Source organism: Canis aureus, chromosome 28, assembly GCF_053574225.1.
Source record: "Canis aureus isolate CA01 chromosome 28, VMU_Caureus_v.1.0, whole genome shotgun sequence".
In the NCBI taxonomy this organism is placed as follows: Eukaryota; Metazoa; Chordata; class Mammalia; order Carnivora; family Canidae; genus Canis; species Canis aureus.
In genome coordinates this window covers 41,656,354-41,674,271 of record NC_135638.1, presented here as the reverse complement: position 1 = coordinate 41,674,271, position 17,918 = coordinate 41,656,354, and the positions used below count along the sequence as shown (strand labels likewise).

Here is a 17,918-nt window from a genome sequence, read left to right as displayed (position 1 = left end):
TGGCTGGACTCCCCAGGTTTCCCGCGAAAACCGGGTCCAGCAGGGGCCAAGTCACCTGGACGGAGGGGAGGCAGCGGGCGCGGATTGCGTCGGCCGTCCGCGGGACGCTGAGGGCGGCCGTGCAGTCTCCCCCGCCTCGTCGGTGCGCAGTGGTACCTCCCGAGGGCGGGGCCACAGAGAGCGCCGCTATGATTGGTGGGCTCCCGCCGAGGGCGGGGACGGCGGTGCCGCTGGCGCGAAACTTCCTCTGCCTACCCGGTGCGGGAGAGCGAGCCGGCGGGTGCGTTCCGCGAGCCCCGCGGCCGTGTGTGCGGCGAGGGGCCGAGCCGGAGATACGCGGCTGGAACCCGCCCTGTTCTCGGAGGTACCCCGAGCGCCATGTCGTCCCCGGCGTCCACCCCGAGCCGCCGCGGCAGCCGGCGCGGGCGGACCACCCCTGCGCAGACGCGTAAGTCCCTTCCGCGGAAGTCGAGCCCGCCATGGTAGCCGTCCCCCCCCCCCCCCCGGCCTTTTCCCGCCGTTCGGGGAAAGTCACGTGTGCGCCTCCTCTCAGGCCCGGAGCGCGGCGTGTGCGCCCGGCGGGTCCGCGGTGCTCGCGAGCCGAGCCTGTGCTCTGCCGACACTAATGCGCCACACTGTGTGCGACCGGCAGGACTGCGCCCGCGCTTCCACCCTTGCCGGGTGGTGTCTGCGTTTTGTGCATGTCAGTGCCCATTCGCCTCCGTTCTGTTTGTGCGTGTTCCCAAGAGACTTGGTGGCGCTCCGGGAAGACCCAGCGCGAGCACTGATTGCCGTGTTTTCTGTTTTGTATGTCACAAGCTCGAAGTGAGGATGCCAGGTCATCACCACATCAAAGACGGAGGGGCGACGATTCTACCTCCACCGGAGAGTTGCAGCCTATGCCCACCTCACCTGGAGCTGACCTACACAGCCCTGCCGCGCACGACGCCTTATTCTCCAGCCCTGCTCAGATACAGCCCTCAAGTGTGTGTTGGGCAATCTAGGTTCTACTGCGGTTATTATACGAATGATGCTTTAGGGGTTTGTTAACCCGTCGTGGCCGTAACCGTCGTGAGCTAGTATGTCACCAAGAGTACGGAGCTGGGTACATGTTAGGGCGTACTGAATAGAAAAAGAAGCCTTCGTGCTTTTTCACTGAAAAGTTTAGTAGTTCTCAGAATCTTAACGACCACAGGTTACAAGGAACATTATTTGCCATTGTGCTGAGAAGACTTAAGTCAACACATAACAGTAGTTTGTCTTTTCAAATTCTGTCTTTATAGCAATTCCCCTTGATTTTGACGTTAGTTCACCACTGACATATGGCACTCCCAGCTCTCGGGTGGACGGAACCCCAAGGAGTGGCGTTAGAGGCACACCTGTGAGGCAGAGGCCTGACCTGGGGTCTGCTCGGAAAGGCCTGCAGGTGGATTTGCAGACCGAAGTGGTGAGTACACAATACAATCTTCTGACAGTGGCATTTGGGGAACAATAAAGGGGTAACTCCCCATTAACTGGTTTTATTGTATTTTTCTGTATAGGCAGCAACAGAAGATATAGTGGCAAGTGAGCAGGCTCTAGGCCAAAAACTTGTGATCTGGGGAACAGATGTAAATGTGGCAACTTGCAAAGAAAATTTTCAGGTGAGCTGTACCTTAATACTTTAGGGTCTCAAAATGCTGGGAGGAAGGGCTTATAAACAATATCTAAGTTGCTGTAATACTCAGGTAGATTTTTAAGTGGCTCAGAATTGTTGATGTCAGGCAGCCCAGGTGGCTCAGCAGTTTAGCACGCCCTCAGCCCAGGGTGTGATCCTGGAGACCTGGGATCAAGTCCCATGTTGAGCTCCCTGCATGGAGCCTGCTTCTCCCTCTGCCTGTGTCTCTGCCTCTCTCTCTGTGTCTCTCATGAATAAATAAATAATCTTTTTTTTTTTTTTTTTTTTTTTAAGATTTTATTTATTTATTCATGATAGTCACACAGAGAGAGACAGAGAGGCAGAGACACAGGCAGAGGGAGAAGCAGGCTCCATGCAGGGAGCCCGACGCGGGATTCGATCCCGGGTCTCCAGGATCACGCCCCGGGCCAAAGGCAGGCGCCAAACCGCTGCGCCACCCAGGGATCCCAATAAATAAATAATCTTTAAAAAAAAAAAAAAAAAAGAGTTGTTGATGTCTTTCTAGTTTTTTTGTTTTGTTTTTTTGTGTGTGTGTGTGTGGTTTTTTGTTTGTTTTTCTAGTTTTTGAAAAGAAAAAAATACTATTTATATCCATCTCCAAATAGGGACATACTCATAATTTTTTGCATTTTTAATAGTTGCTTATTCCTAAATGCATCAAACTTACTCTTTTTCTTACCACATCAAGAGATTCCTTCAGCATTTTATTGACCCTCTGGCCAAAGAAGAAGAAACTATTGGCATAGATATTACTGAGCCTCTGTACATGCAACGACTTGGAGAGGTAATCAAATAGTCTTATAAAATCAAATTAATGCATTTTAAGACATTTAGCAGGGTATAACTTACTTGTGTTCTCTTCTAGATTAATGTAATTGGGGAGCCATTTTTAAATGTAAACTGTGAACATATACAATCATTTGACAAAAATCTCTACAGACAGCTCATCTGCTACCCACAGGTAAGATTTTTGTTTTGACCTTGATGAATTAAAGTAAACATTCAGAACATCTAGAGAGTTTCTGAATAGCAGAATTTCCTGGGTACCTGAGAGGATGTTCCTCCAGAGCACAAAACCTTAAGAAAATCATATTTATTTCCCTTTAAGATGAATACTTTCTCACACTTTCACATTTCCAAAATTGAGATGTGTGTTGTTATTATCAGTGACAGGTCATAGTTTAATTGGCAGTTTGTGAATTTTAAAATTGATAGCTGCTTGGGTTGAAGTAAATTATCTTACGTGAAAGAAAAATTTTTTTAAGATTCATTTAGAGAGAGAGCACACACACATGTAAGAGGTAGGGGGAGGGTTTGCAGAGGGAGAAGGAGAGATAGTCTTAATTTGAGGTGAGAGGGGCAGAGGGAGAAAGAGAATCTTAAGCAGACTCCAGGCCCAGTGCAGAGCCTGACACAGGACTCAATATCACAACCCTGAGGTTATGCCTCAAAAATCAAGAGTCGGGTGCCTAACCAACTGAGCCACCCAGGCACCTCATAATCTTTTTATTATTCACATATCAACTATGTTTATTCTGTTGCTTTTGGAGGCAAGCAGACTTGTTATTATTTCTTGATCTTTTTTTTTTTTTTTTTTTTTTTTTTTTTTTTTTTTTTTTTTTTTAATTTCTTGATCTTGCTGTGTAATAGCTGTGTGACCTTGGTCAAGTTCCATAGCATTAAAGTATGAATTCAAAATCTTTTTGTTACTAATTAAAAGCCTAAGAAATGACAGTACATTGTGAAGGTTTCTTTTTTTTTTTTTTTTTTTTTTAAGATTTTATTTATTCATTCATGAGAGAGAGGCAGAGACACAGGCAGAGGGAGAAGCAGGCTCCACGCAGGGAGCCCGACGTGGGACTCAATCCCAGAACTCTAGGATCACTCCCTGGGCCGAAGGCAGGTGCTAAACCGCTGAGCCACCCAAGGATCCCCGTGAAGGTTTCTTACACATGATCACACTTAAATGAGAGTATGCTTAGGTGAGATTAGCATATTCTCAGTGTACCCAAAGGTTTTAAACAGTATGTTTGGGCAGCCCGGGTGGCTCAGCGGTTTAGCGCCACCTTCAGCCCAGGGCGTGATCCTGGAGACCCTGGATCAAGTCCCGTATCGGACTCACTGCGTGGAGCCTGCTTCTCCCTCTGCCTCTGTCTCTGCCTCTCTGTGTCTCTCATGAATAAATAAATAAAATCTTTTAAGAAAAAATAAATTAAAAAAAATAAAAATAATAAAAATAAACCGTATGTGATTATATAGAGGTAATACTTTAGATGCCACATGTGTTTTTATATTTTGCTAATGTGAAATGTCTTTATTTCTTGTTTTTAATTTTAAGATGGGAATATAAACACAGCTTGACTTCTTTACATTCATTTTTATAGGAAGTTATCCCAACCTTTGACATGGCTGTCAATGAGATCTTCTTTGACCGTTACCCTGACTCAATCTTAGAACATCAGATTCAAGTAAGACCCTTCAATGCTTTAAAGACGAAGAATATGAGAAACCTGAATCCAGACGGTAATGTTTTTTAATATCAGGAAAATACATAAAAATATCCAAAATCTTATTTCATCAAGGAATTTTAAAAGAATTGGTGTGAGAGTGGTGGTAATGAATTATAAATTGACTAAATATACGGCAGATTCATTTACACAATATGCCTTTGTACCCACTGTATCTTTTCAACTGAACTGAAACTACATAAAAGATGTTATAACTCTTGACAGTTCTCTATCTTAAGGTGGACTTGCCCAAATATGATAATTTTATAGTTACTAAAGCACGTTTTCAAAATCACTATAGAAAACAAATACAAAATATCCCTGTTTTGGAGCTTACGAAAGAAATCTAGTTTGGGGACTGGGGTGGCTCAGTGGGTTGGGTGTCTGATTCTTGATGGCGGCTCAGGTCCACACTTGGCAGGAAGACTGTTTGACGATTCTCTTCCTTTTCCTCTCTCAAAAGATTAAGTTTTTGGAAATAGTAATAATAAATATGGTTTGGAAAGTAAATAAAAGAAAACCTAGAACAAGAGAGCAGTGCAGAAGATTTCTCAGCCCAGGGAGGGAAGGTGAGTGCTAGACCCAGGTGGGATGAGTTCACGGTGAAAGAGAAACTTGAAAAGGAAGTAGATGAGCAGGGAAATGCTGGATGCCACTTCCTTGGTAGGTCCTCTGTTGGACAGAGGACCCTGGGGCAAAAGGCCAGAGGTGCATCAGAGTTGAGAAGAAGGAAGACGACACAGGAAGGGCATCCCAGGGCAGACCTGAGTTTACCCAATGAAACATTCATGCCCTGGCCACAGCACCTACCTGTACTCCAGCCATCTCAGATACCTCTGTTTCCCAGTAAGATTCTCTTGGGCTTGTTGGCAGACCCACACCTGCCCTGGCAGGAATGTAGCTCAGGAAAGAGACCACCTCTGGCTGTACTGTGGCCAGTGGCTGATGGATAAGCTGACCTGTCTCCTCAACCTCTTGCAGATATTGACCAGCTCATTGCCATCAGTGGCATGGTAATCAGGACATCCCAGCTGATTCCAGAGATGCAAGAGGCCTTCTTCCAGTGCCAAGTGTGTGCCCACACAGCCCGGGTGGAGATTGACCGTGGTCGCATTGCTGAGCCTTCTGTTTGTGAGCACTGCCACACCACCCACAGCATGGCACTGATCCACAACCGCTCTGTGTTCTCTGACAAGCAGATGGTATGTGCCTTCATGGGTGCCCTGGGAAACCTCCCCTTTGGCATGTTAGTATGTTTCTGCCTCTCTCTCTGGATCCTCAAAAAGCCAAATTTAATGTGCCCATTAGTAAGGTCCTAAAACTTGGCTTCCTGAATGCCATTCAGCTACATCATTCCTTTGACACTGTCGGTTTTGTTAGAGGGTTGTAGGCTGGACACTTGGAGCTTAAGTCTTCAGTTTTGGGATGGGAGTGTTCCTTTTTTATTGCCAGTGAGCACCAGGTCATTATTATAATAAACACTACGTTCTCATGGCCTGACATACTTTGTAATAAGAAAACTACATTCTTTTACTATTATGCTCCATTTATTGACTTACTAAAATTTAATGTGAAGGATATCTGGGTCTGGCAGTTTGCTAAACATCTGACTCTTGGTTTCAGCTCAGGTTGCAATCTTAGGTCGCAAGATCAAGCCTCGCATCCTCACTCAGTGTGAGGTTTGCTTAAGACTTTTTCTCCCTCTACCACTGTCCCTACACCGCCCCCCCCACACACAAAAAAATAAATCTTTAAAAAGAAATGTTTTTTTAAAGAAATTTAGTGTGAGATATTTACATAGGAAATACTTAAGATTGTAAAAAAAAAAATGTAATATGTCAGACAAAAGTATATACATAAGTTGGTAAAAATTGGGGCACCTGGCTGGCTGAGTTAGAGCATGCAACTCTTGATCTCTGAGTTTTAAGTTTGAGCCCCACCAAGGGTATAGAGGTTACTTAAATTATTTTTTTTAAAAAAGATTGGTAGGGCAGCCCAGGTGGCTCAGTGGTTTAGCGCCGCCTTTGGCCCAGGGTGTGATCCTGGAGACCCTGGATCGAGTCCCACGTCAGGCTCCCTGCATGGAGCCTGCTTCTCCCTCTGCCTGTCTCTCTCTTTCTCTCTCTCTCTCTCTCTCTCTCTCTTTCTGTGTGTGTTTCTCATGGATAAATAAATAAAATCTTTAAAAAGATCAAATAAATTAAAAGATTGGTAAAAATTACTTGGTTAAATTTTGTCATTTTGCAGCTGTTCCACTGGTGCAGAATGAGTTGACAATTTTTCTGAAGTTTTTCTCACACATTTTATTGTGAAAGAAGTTTGGCTTTTCTGCCTCTTTAATGATGAAATTTTTTTAGTATTTATTTTAGAGTGAGCGAGCATGCACATGGGAGGGGCAGAAGGGGAGGGAGAGGAAGAGAAAATGAAGCAGACTCCACAGAGTTCAGAGCCCTACATGGAGCTCAGTCTCAGAACTGCAAGATCATGACCTAAACCAAAACCAAGAGTCCGATGCTTAACCAATTGAGCCACCCAGGTGCCCTTTTTTTTTTTTTTTTTAATTTTTATTTATTTATGATAGTCACAGAGAGAGAGAGAGAGAGGCAGAGACACAGGCAGAGGGAGAAGCAGGCTCCATGCACCGGGAGCCTGATGTGGGGTTCGATCCCGGGTCTCCAGGATCGCGCCCTGGGCCAAAGGCAGGCGCCAAACCGCTGCGCCACCCAGGGATCCCCCAGGTGCCCTTTTAATAATGAAAATGTTAAGATAAAGTCATTAAAACAACGTAGAAATAAGTGGGAAAGACAAAATAGTTTATTTAATGTGATTATAATGGTGTAAATGTAGGCACAGGGACAAACTAGGTTTAAGTTTTTTTTTTATTGTTACAGTGTCTAAACTTTTTATAATATAGGTAGAGAGAATACGTTCAAAATACTAAAAGTTAATCTCCCATATGGGGCGTTAATAAGAAAAATATAAGCAAATGTGAAAAAGGGTACAACCTTTTTTCTAACCAAAGAGTTGAAAATTAAATATAGATACAAATTTCCATCCAATATTAGTACCAATTATCGGATCAAATCTACCACAACTCATGCCAGCATAGTGCTGAGAGCTGGAGATAAAAATATGGAACACTGTTCCCAAGGAGCTTATAGTGTAATATTCTTTCTTAGAATGCTTCGAAGAGGGCAGCCCGGGTGGCTCAGCGATTTAGCGCCACCTTTGGCCCAGGTTATGATCCTGGAGACCTGGGATTGAGTCCCACGTCAGGCTCCCTGCATGGAGCCTGCTTCTCCCTCTGCCTGTGTCTCTGCCTCTCTCTCTCGGTCCGTGTCTCTCATGAATAAATAAATAAAATCTAAAAAAACAAAAAACAAAAAACGAATGCTTCGAAGGCTGCCAGATTGACCCGAGATAAAACTTAGTATTTTAGAGTAGTCTATAAACTACATGGCCCAACATCACCACAGCACACTATTGTACCCATAGACCTCACTGACAGTGTCTCAACCATTTTCCCAATACAGGCCTCCACAGCCAAGCACAAGTTTGCCTCAAGACCTTTGCACTTGCTGTTCTTACCATTCAGAGCACATGGCTCCTCCCTTACAACATTAGACCTCTGCCTAGAGGTTGCTTGATCTGAGAAAGGCATTCCCTAACCTTGCTTTATGAAAAGCGTCTGCTGCACCTTCACTGCCCGTGCTCCTTACTGTTTTTTTTTCTATCCCTTATATTTGTCACTGTCAAATGTTATATGCTCACTTGTGTGTTTGTGTGTTGTCTGTCTTCACTCCACTCTGAGGGTGACTTCACTCACTGTGGAGTCCCCAACATGTAGATGCAACACATGCCAGGTGCAGTGTCTGTTAGATAACAGGCCAAGTGTTTATGGGGTGCACACAGTGAATAGAAGAGATGCACAAAAGTGCTTAACTGTGCAGTGTACACACCGGAAAAGTGTGTACTTCACCTAGGAAATCTACTAGAAGTAATTGCTAAAAACATAATTAGAAATTCAGACAAACATTTATACAAAGAAATATCCACTACAACCTTAAAGTGGTGAAAACCAGTCACATAAATCACTGACTGCTCCCCCCAGATAGGAGAATTTGTAAATAAAGGTTATTCTTACAAAGTCTGTTCATGTCACAGTAAAGGTTTTTTAGCAACTGGGGAGATTAAAACAAAGAATGGTGTTGTTTTTAAGATTTTATTTAAGAGAGAGGATGAGCGCAAGAAGAGGGAGAAGCAGACTCCCTACTGAGCAGGGAGCCCAACATGGGGCTCTGTCCTAGGACCCCCAGGATCATGACCTGAGCCAAAGGCAGGCACTTAACTAACTGAGCCACCCAAGAATGAGGTTTCAAAAATAAATGTGGTAGGGCAGCTGCGTGGCCCAGTTTGGTTGAGTGTGGGACTCTTGATTTTGGCTCAGGTTGTGATCTCGAGCTCATATGACGGAACCCTGCAGCTGGCTCCCCATTCAGCTGGGAGTCAGCTTCTCTCCCTTGCCCTCTGTCCCTACCCCACCCAGGTGCACACATACACGCACATGTGCTTTCTCTCTCTAAAATAAATAGATGAAATCTTTTTAAAAAAAATAAAAATAAATGTAAACATCAAAAATAGTTCTAAGTGGTACAAAGCTAGCAGTTCTGTCTAAATTATGCTTGTCATTTCCTGAGTTTTCTCTTTCCTCTGCTCTTTCAGATCAAACTTCAAGAGTCTCCCGAAGATATGCCTGCAGGGCAGACACCTCACACTGTCATCCTTTTTGCTCACAATGATCTTGTTGACAAGGTTCAGCCTGGAGACAGAGTGAACATTACAGGTAAGAATGTAGATTGTGGGATCCCTGGGTGGCGCAGCTGTTTGGCGCGGCTGCCTTTGGCCCAGGGCGCGATCCTGGAGAAAAAAAAAAGAATGTAGATTGTATTGATAGGATAAGTCTGTCTCGCCTTTTTTTTAAATCAACTCTTTGGCTTGGTCATAAATTCATTGGCATGAGGTTCCTGCCTATAATGCTTTAATCACTTTTTTACTGAGCAAATGGAACCTTTCAATGTGTTGTTCTTGCAGTTGCTTGCTCTTTGCTATCTCACTGTTCCAGAGCCATGAGTGTATTTTGACCTGATAACATTGGTATTTTGAGAAAACAGCTCAGACAAGGCTAGTATCGGTAAGACTGGAACTATACCAGCAGCTCCAGAAAGCAGCACTCACCAGTTCTGGAATTTTAAATAATTTGCTAGTTATTTCCCAATGGATACCCAAGGGTTAACGTTTACTTACTATAGAGAATGAGTTAGTATGGTTGAAGGGTTGATTGTTCATTTATTTCTTCTAATGTTCTTAAATTATATTCTTTGGGAAGCCTGCTGGGGCATAGCCATTCACCTAGAAACACTTAATATTATTAACATGTGGTAGTTTTTCCTTTACCATATCTTTACTTTTGACTCAGTAGGCTGTCTTGTCTGTGAAATAATTTTTGAGTAATTTTTTTAAAGATTTTATTCATTTATTTGAGTAATTTTTTTAAAAATTTTAGGATTTCAGGGATCCCTGGGTGGCTCAGCAGTTTAGCTCCTGCCTTTGTCCCCGGGTGTGATCCTGGAGTCCTGGGATTGAGTCCTGCATCAGGCTCCCTGCATGGAGCCTTCTTCTCCCTCTGCCTGTGTCTCTGCCTCTCTCTGTCTCTCTATCATAAATAAATAAATAAAATATTTTTTTAAAAAAAGGATTTCCTTTCCAAATTTTTGGTACAGGATTTTAGTACTTTGTTCTAGTCGAATAATTACTAAGCAGATTCTTTACATTCAGCTTAAGAGAAATGAAAATACTATTTCAAAATAGTATTTATTGAACACAGCATAAGCCAGCATTGTGCTAAAAGTAAAGTAGTGTCATTTAAGTCTCAGAATGATTATATGCCATATGGTTATACTCAGATAGGTGCCCAAGGTCACAGAGCTAACGGATGGTCACATACAGACACATTTTTAGGTCTTTTTTCAAAAACCTGTGTTCTTCCCAACTTGCCTTGCCCCACTTCAGCAGGGAGCTTTGCAGTATAAGCCTGAGTCCAAGGAGGGCCATGAAGGCAGTGTTGCCAAAGCCCACCTCCACTGCCAGACCTCTGGTTTCTTAAGTGCAGTTTGCTGTCTGCTTGTTTATGCGCCATTTAGCGGAAGGTAAAAAGCCTGTCTCTTGGTTGTGCCCTCAGGCATCTATCGAGCTGTTCCTATTCGAGTTAGCTCAAGAGTGAGTAATGTGAAGTCTGTCTACAAAACTCACATTGATGTCATTCACTATCGGAAAACTGATGCAAAACGTCTGCATGGCCTTGATGAAGAAGCAGAGCAGAAACTTTTTTCAGAGAAGCGTGTGGAATTGCTTAAGGAACTTTCCAGAAAGCCAGACATTTATGAGAGACTTGCTTCAGCCTTGGCTCCAAGCATTTATGAACACGAAGATATAAAGAAGGTAACAGTGACTTGAAACTTTGATCAGCATTTATAGTTTTTTGAAATCAAAAGGCATAAACATCCTCCCCTATGGCCCCCTCTCCCTGCTGCCAAAGAATAAGAACTGTTGCGTATTCCACAGAGCAAAATGCTCACCATCTCACTTGGTTATTGGTTATTGGTCATTGTCCATTTCTTCATATCTACATTGAACTTACATATTTCTAAACATAACAAAAGCCAGATGGAGTCAGAATAGGGATTTACATGGCCACCATTCAGGGACAGTGGTATGTGCTTCTATGTAAGTTGGTTAGCAGTAACTTAAAGCACTATCGTGTTCTTTATACCTTCCCTTAATTATAATTTTTTGTTCACAAGATAAGAAAATACCTCTAACATTTAAACTAGATCTCAGTTACTCTGTAGTAAGTGAATGTTTAAAACATGTTTGTTTAGGGAATCTTGCTTCAGCTCTTTGGTGGAACAAGAAAGGATTTCAGTCACACAGGAAGAGGTAAATTTCGTGCCGAGATCAATATCCTGTTGTGCGGTGACCCTGGGACCAGCAAGTCTCAGCTGCTGCAGTATGTGTACAATCTGGTCCCCAGGGGCCAGTACACATCCGGGAAAGGCTCCAGTGCAGTCGGCCTCACTGCATATGTGATGAAAGACCCTGAGACGAGGCAGCTTGTCTTGCAGACTGGTGCCCTTGTCCTGAGTGACAATGGTATCTGCTGTATTGATGAGTTCGACAAGATGAATGAAAGTACAAGATCAGTACTACATGAAGTCATGGAACAGCAGACTCTTTCCATTGCAAAGGTGAGGCCCATTCTTCATCTGTAAACACGGGCATACTTAAGAAATTTAGCATCTGTATTCACCTTGGTTCTAACTTTGGGAAACTCATGAATACTTTTCCTACTAGGTTTCAGCTAAATGTCTTTGAGTATTTCCTGCAGGATACTTTCATCTTTTTTGCTGTACTAACCCACTATCATATGATATTCACAGAACTTGAGTTTGTCCTAATTGTCACATAGAGTGTTTAGTTTCTGAGAAAAATGTGTTACAGCATACATTTGTCTAAAACTCAGTTTTTGGCATGAATCTGAGGATGGCATTGTCCCAGATAAATCTGTTGATATTACCCTTACCAGGTGATGTGTGTGCCTCTTGGTAGAGTGGATATATAGCAGAGGGCACACCAGGTGAAGATTGCTCACACTGTTCCTGCTAGCATCAGGATGAAGCTTCTAACTGCACTGTATTCTCTGATAGGCTGGGATTATTTGCCAGCTCAATGCTCGCACCTCTATTCTGGCAGCAGCAAATCCTGTTGAGTCTCAATGGAATCCTAAAAAAACCACCATTGAAAATATCCAGCTGCCTCACACGTTATTATCAAGGTATGAGAACATAAAACTTTGCTCATTTGAGGAATTTTCAGGGTGAGAGAAAAAATAATAAAATTCAACAATTGCTAGCATCGTAAGCTCTTCACTCTTCACTATTCACTATAATGCAAATTCTTCTAATATGGTCAGGTTTTCATGGAAAGGACTGTGTTTCTCTACTCAGCTGTGGGCACCATTTTAACATTCATTCTTTGAAGCTTTGGACATTTCACCTTGACATTCTTTTCAGAAGGCCATCACTCACTGCTCATCTCAGTCTTAAAATCATTATAGAATATCATTGAAGTACAGAGAACAGCTTTACATGACAGATAAGGTTCTGAAAAATTAAATTTGTTAAAGTGCATTTGTGTATTCCAGGTTTTTTTCAACCCCACTACTACCCCTAATTCATAAATGAATTTTAGATTTTAATTATTCAGCTTTTTTCCAAAGTTGTGTTTGTTTTTTTCTAAAATCTTCCAATCCTAAAAATTACAGTAACATTTCCCTTGGAGGAATCTTACTTCTTTGACTCACCTATTTTGTGACCAACTATTTCCTAGGCAGACCTAAGGGCCAGAAGAGGGAGAAAGAGACTGATCTGAAGACTCACCAGACAACTGGACAGCAGACATTTAATTCTTCCTCGGCTGCCCTAACTGACTACACACACATTCACTGTACATGGCCTAGGTGGCTTAGGAGCAACTTTTTTTTTAAGATGTATTTATTTATTTGAGAGAGGGAGTGGGAGAAGGGCAGCAGAGAGGAGAGAGAGGGAGAGAGAAAATCTCCAGCTAACTCCCCACTGAGCCCAGAGCCTGATGCAGGGCTCAGTTTCATGACCTGTGAGATCATGACTTGAGCCAAAACCAAGAGTTGGAAGCTTAACGAACTGAGCCACCCAGGCACCCCAGGAGAAATTTTTAAGTTACATATGTGAGTACGTTGGTGTCCCAAGTAAGAAAACCGTGTTTTTACAATATTTTCTCAGGTTTGATTTGATATTCCTCATGCTGGACCCTCAGGATGAAGCCTATGATAGGCGTCTGGCCCACCACCTCGTCGCTTTGTACTACCGGAGCGAAGAACAAATGGAGGAAGAGTTCATGGACATGGCAGTGCTAAAGGACTACATTGCTTATGCCCACAGCATGGTCATGCCTCGGCTGAGCCAGGAAGCCAGCCAGGCTCTCATTGAGGTAACACATATCCACGTTTAAACCCTGAAAAATGGGGATCCCTGGGTGGCACAGCGGTTTAGCGCCTGCCTTTGGCCCAGGGCGCGATCCTAGAGACCCGGGATCGAATCCCACGTCGGGCTCCTGGTGCATGGAGCCTGCTTCTGTCTCTGCCTCTCTCTCTCTCTCTCTCTCTCTCTCTCTCTCTCTCTCTCTGTGACTATCATAAATAAATAAAAATTTTTAAAAAATGTTTAAACCCTGAAAAATGTCTTTATTGAGCCTATAGCAGATAGCATTAATGTAACTAGCTGACTATCTCCCTTAAAAGGGTAATTTTGTTAATAACATACTATTTCCTATAACTGCTTTTTCTTCCTGTACTGCAAATGATTTTTCCAAAGGTAAAAGGGGGATAGGTTTCTTTTTATATATGTCATACAAACTTTTTTTTTTTAAGATTTTATTTATTTATTCATCAGAGACAGAGAGAAAGAGACAGAGAGAGAGAGAGGCAGACACACAGGCAGAGGGAGAGAGCCTGATGCAGGACTCAATCCCGGGTCTCCAGGATCACGCCCTGGGCCAAAGGCAGGCACTAAACCACTGAGCCACCCAGGGATCCCTGTACAAACTTTTTATAATTAAATGTTTATAAGCACAGTGAATTTAAAATGGGAATACCCGAGTTGAAATATAAGTATGCTACTTACTAACTTTGTAAATCTGGAGAAGTAATCTTAATTTAATTTGCTTGTTTCTAAAAAGTAAATTGAATTGTGAGTACTTTAAAATCATTTTTCAGTATCCTTTCACATGGACAGCAGTGCATAATGACATTTAGTTATTCAAACATTACATTAAGGTTTCTGGTGCTTTGATGGGTTTTACTTCCTAACTAAGCCCCTGAAAATACTCAGTAGAAAGTTGTATGTGACGTGTAATTGTCCATTTGTATCATACACTTGAGAGTGGCTCAAAAAAAATAAAAATTATGTCACATATATGTAAGCTTAATACAACTTACATATTAAATTTAATTAATATTAAATTTAATTTAATACAAATTAAAAAGGTGCCTGAGCACCTTTTTCAGACATCCTAATTAGTCCTCTGCTATAATTGTGGCCTGCCCTTTACCCCAACAAACTGTGTCTCCTGAGTGCCAGGCCTCACACACTTCAGTATCTACTCTCATTCTTCATAGCCACATCAGATTCAACCATCTTGATGAATTTTAAGGCCCAAGTCTAAATCTGACTCTTAATTCCCTTCAGTGCTGCACCTGGCAGCTGGTTGTTTATTTAACAGAATCTTAACTATTCAAGGTTCAATCACAAAACTAAGGTATCGTTACAAGTTTTGGGCTTTTTTTTCCTTTTTACACTAGGCTTATGTAGACATGAGGAAGATAGGTAGCAGCCGAGGAATGGTTTCTGCATACCCTCGACAGCTGGAATCATTAATTCGATTAGCAGAAGCCCATGCTAAAGTACGATTCTCAAGCAAAGTTGAAGCAGTTGATGTTGAAGAAGCAAAACGCCTCCATCGGGAAGCTCTGAAGCAGTCTGCCACTGACCCTCGGACTGGCATTGTGGACATATCTATTCTGACTACAGGTCTGTTGTTTGCATTGATAAGAGCACATGAGAATTTTTTAATATGTATATACATATATGCATTAATATATACACATAGACACACGAAATATGTAAGTAATTTATATTTCACATTTAAGCTAATAATTATTTGAAGTGGCAGAGGTACTTCACCTTTTTGAGATCAGGACCTCTTTGAGAATCTGTTAAAAGTTGAGAAAAATATGCACTAGTACACTTGCATGGGCACAAGCCACATTGTATCTGATTTCACAAGGACTTTGTCTCCTCTTCTGCTGTTCAGGCACCTGTGTTAGTCCACTTTAAAGAAGAAATTCATTTCTTGGGACGCCTGGGGGTCTCAGCAGTTGAGCGTCTGCCTTTGGGTCAGGTTGTGATCCTGGGGTCCTGGGATCGAGTCCTGCGTTGGGCTCCCTGCGAGGAGCCTGCTTCTCCCTCTATGTGTGTCTCTGCCTCTCTCTGTGTCTCTCATGAATAAATAAGTAAAATTCAAAAAATTAAAAAAAGAAGTACGGGATCCCTGGGTGGCTCAAGCGATTTAGCGCCTGCCTTTGGCCCAGGGTGCGATCCTGGAGTCCCGGGATCGAGTCCCATGTCGGGCTCCCGGCATGGAGCTGCTTCTCCCTCCTCCTGTGTTTCTGCCTCTCTCTCTCTCTCTCTCTCTCTCTCTCTCTCTGTCTATCATAAATAAATAAATAAATCTTTTTTTAAAAAATAAAAATAAAAAAAGAAGTAATTCATTTCTCAATGAGCTGACTGCCTGCTATACAGATTATGTGGACTGTGTTTCAGTGGAAACGAGCAGTTACTGACTTATAGAAAATTGGAAACCGCAGAGAATTCAGAACTCAAAATTTTGAATATATTTTGGCACGCAGCCACTGTCCCCTAACCTTTTTGTGACACTATTAAATTTGCAGTATTTCATTTCCTTCAGAAGAAATATTTTCATTAACTTTTTTTTTTTTTTCATTTCTTTTAAATCAGGAATGAGTGCTACGTCTCGTAAACGGAAAGAAGAGTTAGCTGAAGCATTGAAAAAACTTATTTTATCTAAGGGCAAGACACCAGCTCTAAAATATCAGCAACTCTTTGAGGATATCCGGGGACAATCTGACATAGTAAGTGTTTTAAGTATTTTCTGCTTAATAGTTTTTCTTTTTTTACCTTAATATTTTCTTTTAAGGTTTTTTTTTAAATCTTTTTCTTTAAGTATTAAATGAAGATATGGATTTTTAAAAAGTAAAGTCACCCATGATCCCATCATCAAGAAATAATGACATTTTGTTGTATTCCTTTAATGGTTTTTATATGTGTATGTGTACACGTGTCTTTTCTTTGAAAAATGAACATAGTTAGAGTTAAAACGCTATTTTATAACTTGCTTTTTCTTTGGCTTTTAACTAAAAATACGCTTTTTACATCATGTGTGATGGTAAACAGGCACAATAACATTACTATAATGATTGGGTAAAATCCTTTGCATGGCTGTTCTATCATTTACTTAACCAGCCGTTGGACATTTAGGATGTTTGCAGTTTTTTGCTATTATAAATGGTGTTAACAGCCATGCATCATAATGTAATGATGAAATTATCAGGTTCCCTTTTGTAAATACAGTTGGGTGCTCAGTGAAAAGAGCTCCTTCATAACACTCCTTCATTTGCATATTTTCTGTGGCTGCATTAGCACGACAGGGACAGAGTCAAATATTTCTACACACTGTATGGATCGATGTCAAGCCTGTGTGTTCACCATCAGGCCCTCTACAGGGAATGGTTGCCCCTTCTGAATTAGAACCTAAGAAACAGACTGGTGGTTCTTGACATTGAAATCATTGTGTATGGAACAGATAAGGGAGTACTTGACGTGTAAAATAATTACTTCCATCTCTTCCCCAAAGGCAATTACCAAAGATATGTTTGAAGAAGCCCTGCGTGCCTTAGCCGATGATGACTTCTTAACAGTAACTGGCAAAACTGTCCGCTTGCTCTGAAGCTCTTGTGAGCAGTGTTGTGTGTTGCTTATCTGCTCTTGGGCATTGCACTTCGATGCATATGTGTGCAACATAGGGGCCAATCAGCTGCCACAGTTGCTGTCAGTGGAAATAGATTCTTAGTCGTTATTTGGTTCCATAAAAATTTTCTAACCTAGTTTCAGTTTTACTAGTGAATTGTGTTTTCACTTAACATTTTTTAAATGCCATTGTTTTAATGCTTTTAATCTGTATTTCCGTGTGTGTGTGTATACATACACACACATACATATATATATAGCAAGATATTAAGTCTGTTTTGGAGATGGCAGTCTGGGTCATGGTTTTTGTGCTGGACTTGGTAAAGGCAATCATCCATATGCTTGAAGTTTTTGTAATATGAGATTAAACTTAGCCAGAGCCTATTATTCAGTGTGAAGTAATGAAGGACCACCAGAGGCTTATTCTCATGGCTCCCATAAGATTTTTTTAAATGGGCAATTGGAATTGATTAGGTTAACTTCTACTTTATCCTAATTTGTAAACTTTTTCCTAAATAAATGATTGAATAAGTAATACTTGGCTATTTGGTATTATTTTTCATTAAGAAAAAAGCTTTAATAAATACCATATTCATGGAAATTCATAATGGTAATAAGTATTTTAGAACTCACAAAAGAAATTCCCTATAATAAGTTCCATTTTATTTCAAATTTACTTCAATCCTAGCAGGCATTCTTATAAAACCACCATATGCTGAAATTTTTTTTAATTTATTTTTTATTGGTGTTCAATTTACTAACATACAGAATAACCCCCAGTGCCCGATATGCTGAAATTTTAAGATTTTGTTTATTTATTTATTTTTAGAGTGTAAGCAAGTGAGAGGAGGGGTGGAGGGAGAGGCAGAGAATCTCAAGCAGACTCTGTGCTAAGTGCAGAGCCTGACGTGAAGCTTGATCCCATGGCCCAAAATCATGACCTGAGCTAAAACTAAGAGTCGGGTGTTTAACCAACTGAAGCCACCCAGGCATCCTTAGAGGCAAATATTCATCAAACTCTCTCTTTTTGTGAGC

At 41.7% G+C, this 17,918-nt stretch overlaps 1 protein-coding gene across 1 annotated transcript; it reads left to right on the top strand.

Moving 5' to 3' along the window:
• Positions 1-242: 242 nt before the first annotated feature.
• MCM4 (minichromosome maintenance complex component 4) lies at positions 243-17,418 on the top strand. Its single transcript, XM_077876996.1, has 16 exons — positions 243-448; positions 820-984; positions 1,284-1,447; positions 1,542-1,643; positions 2,367-2,462; positions 2,544-2,639; positions 4,063-4,201; positions 5,167-5,387; positions 8,908-9,028; positions 10,424-10,683; positions 11,124-11,489; positions 11,949-12,076; positions 13,062-13,269; positions 14,639-14,867; positions 15,855-15,988; positions 16,771-17,418. Exons 1-16 carry the CDS (start codon positions 379-381, stop codon positions 16,861-16,863), a joined length of 2,592 nt encoding a protein of 863 aa, XP_077733122.1. The 5' UTR covers positions 243-378; the 3' UTR covers positions 16,864-17,418.
• The last annotated feature ends 500 nt before the right edge of the window (positions 17,419-17,918 follow it).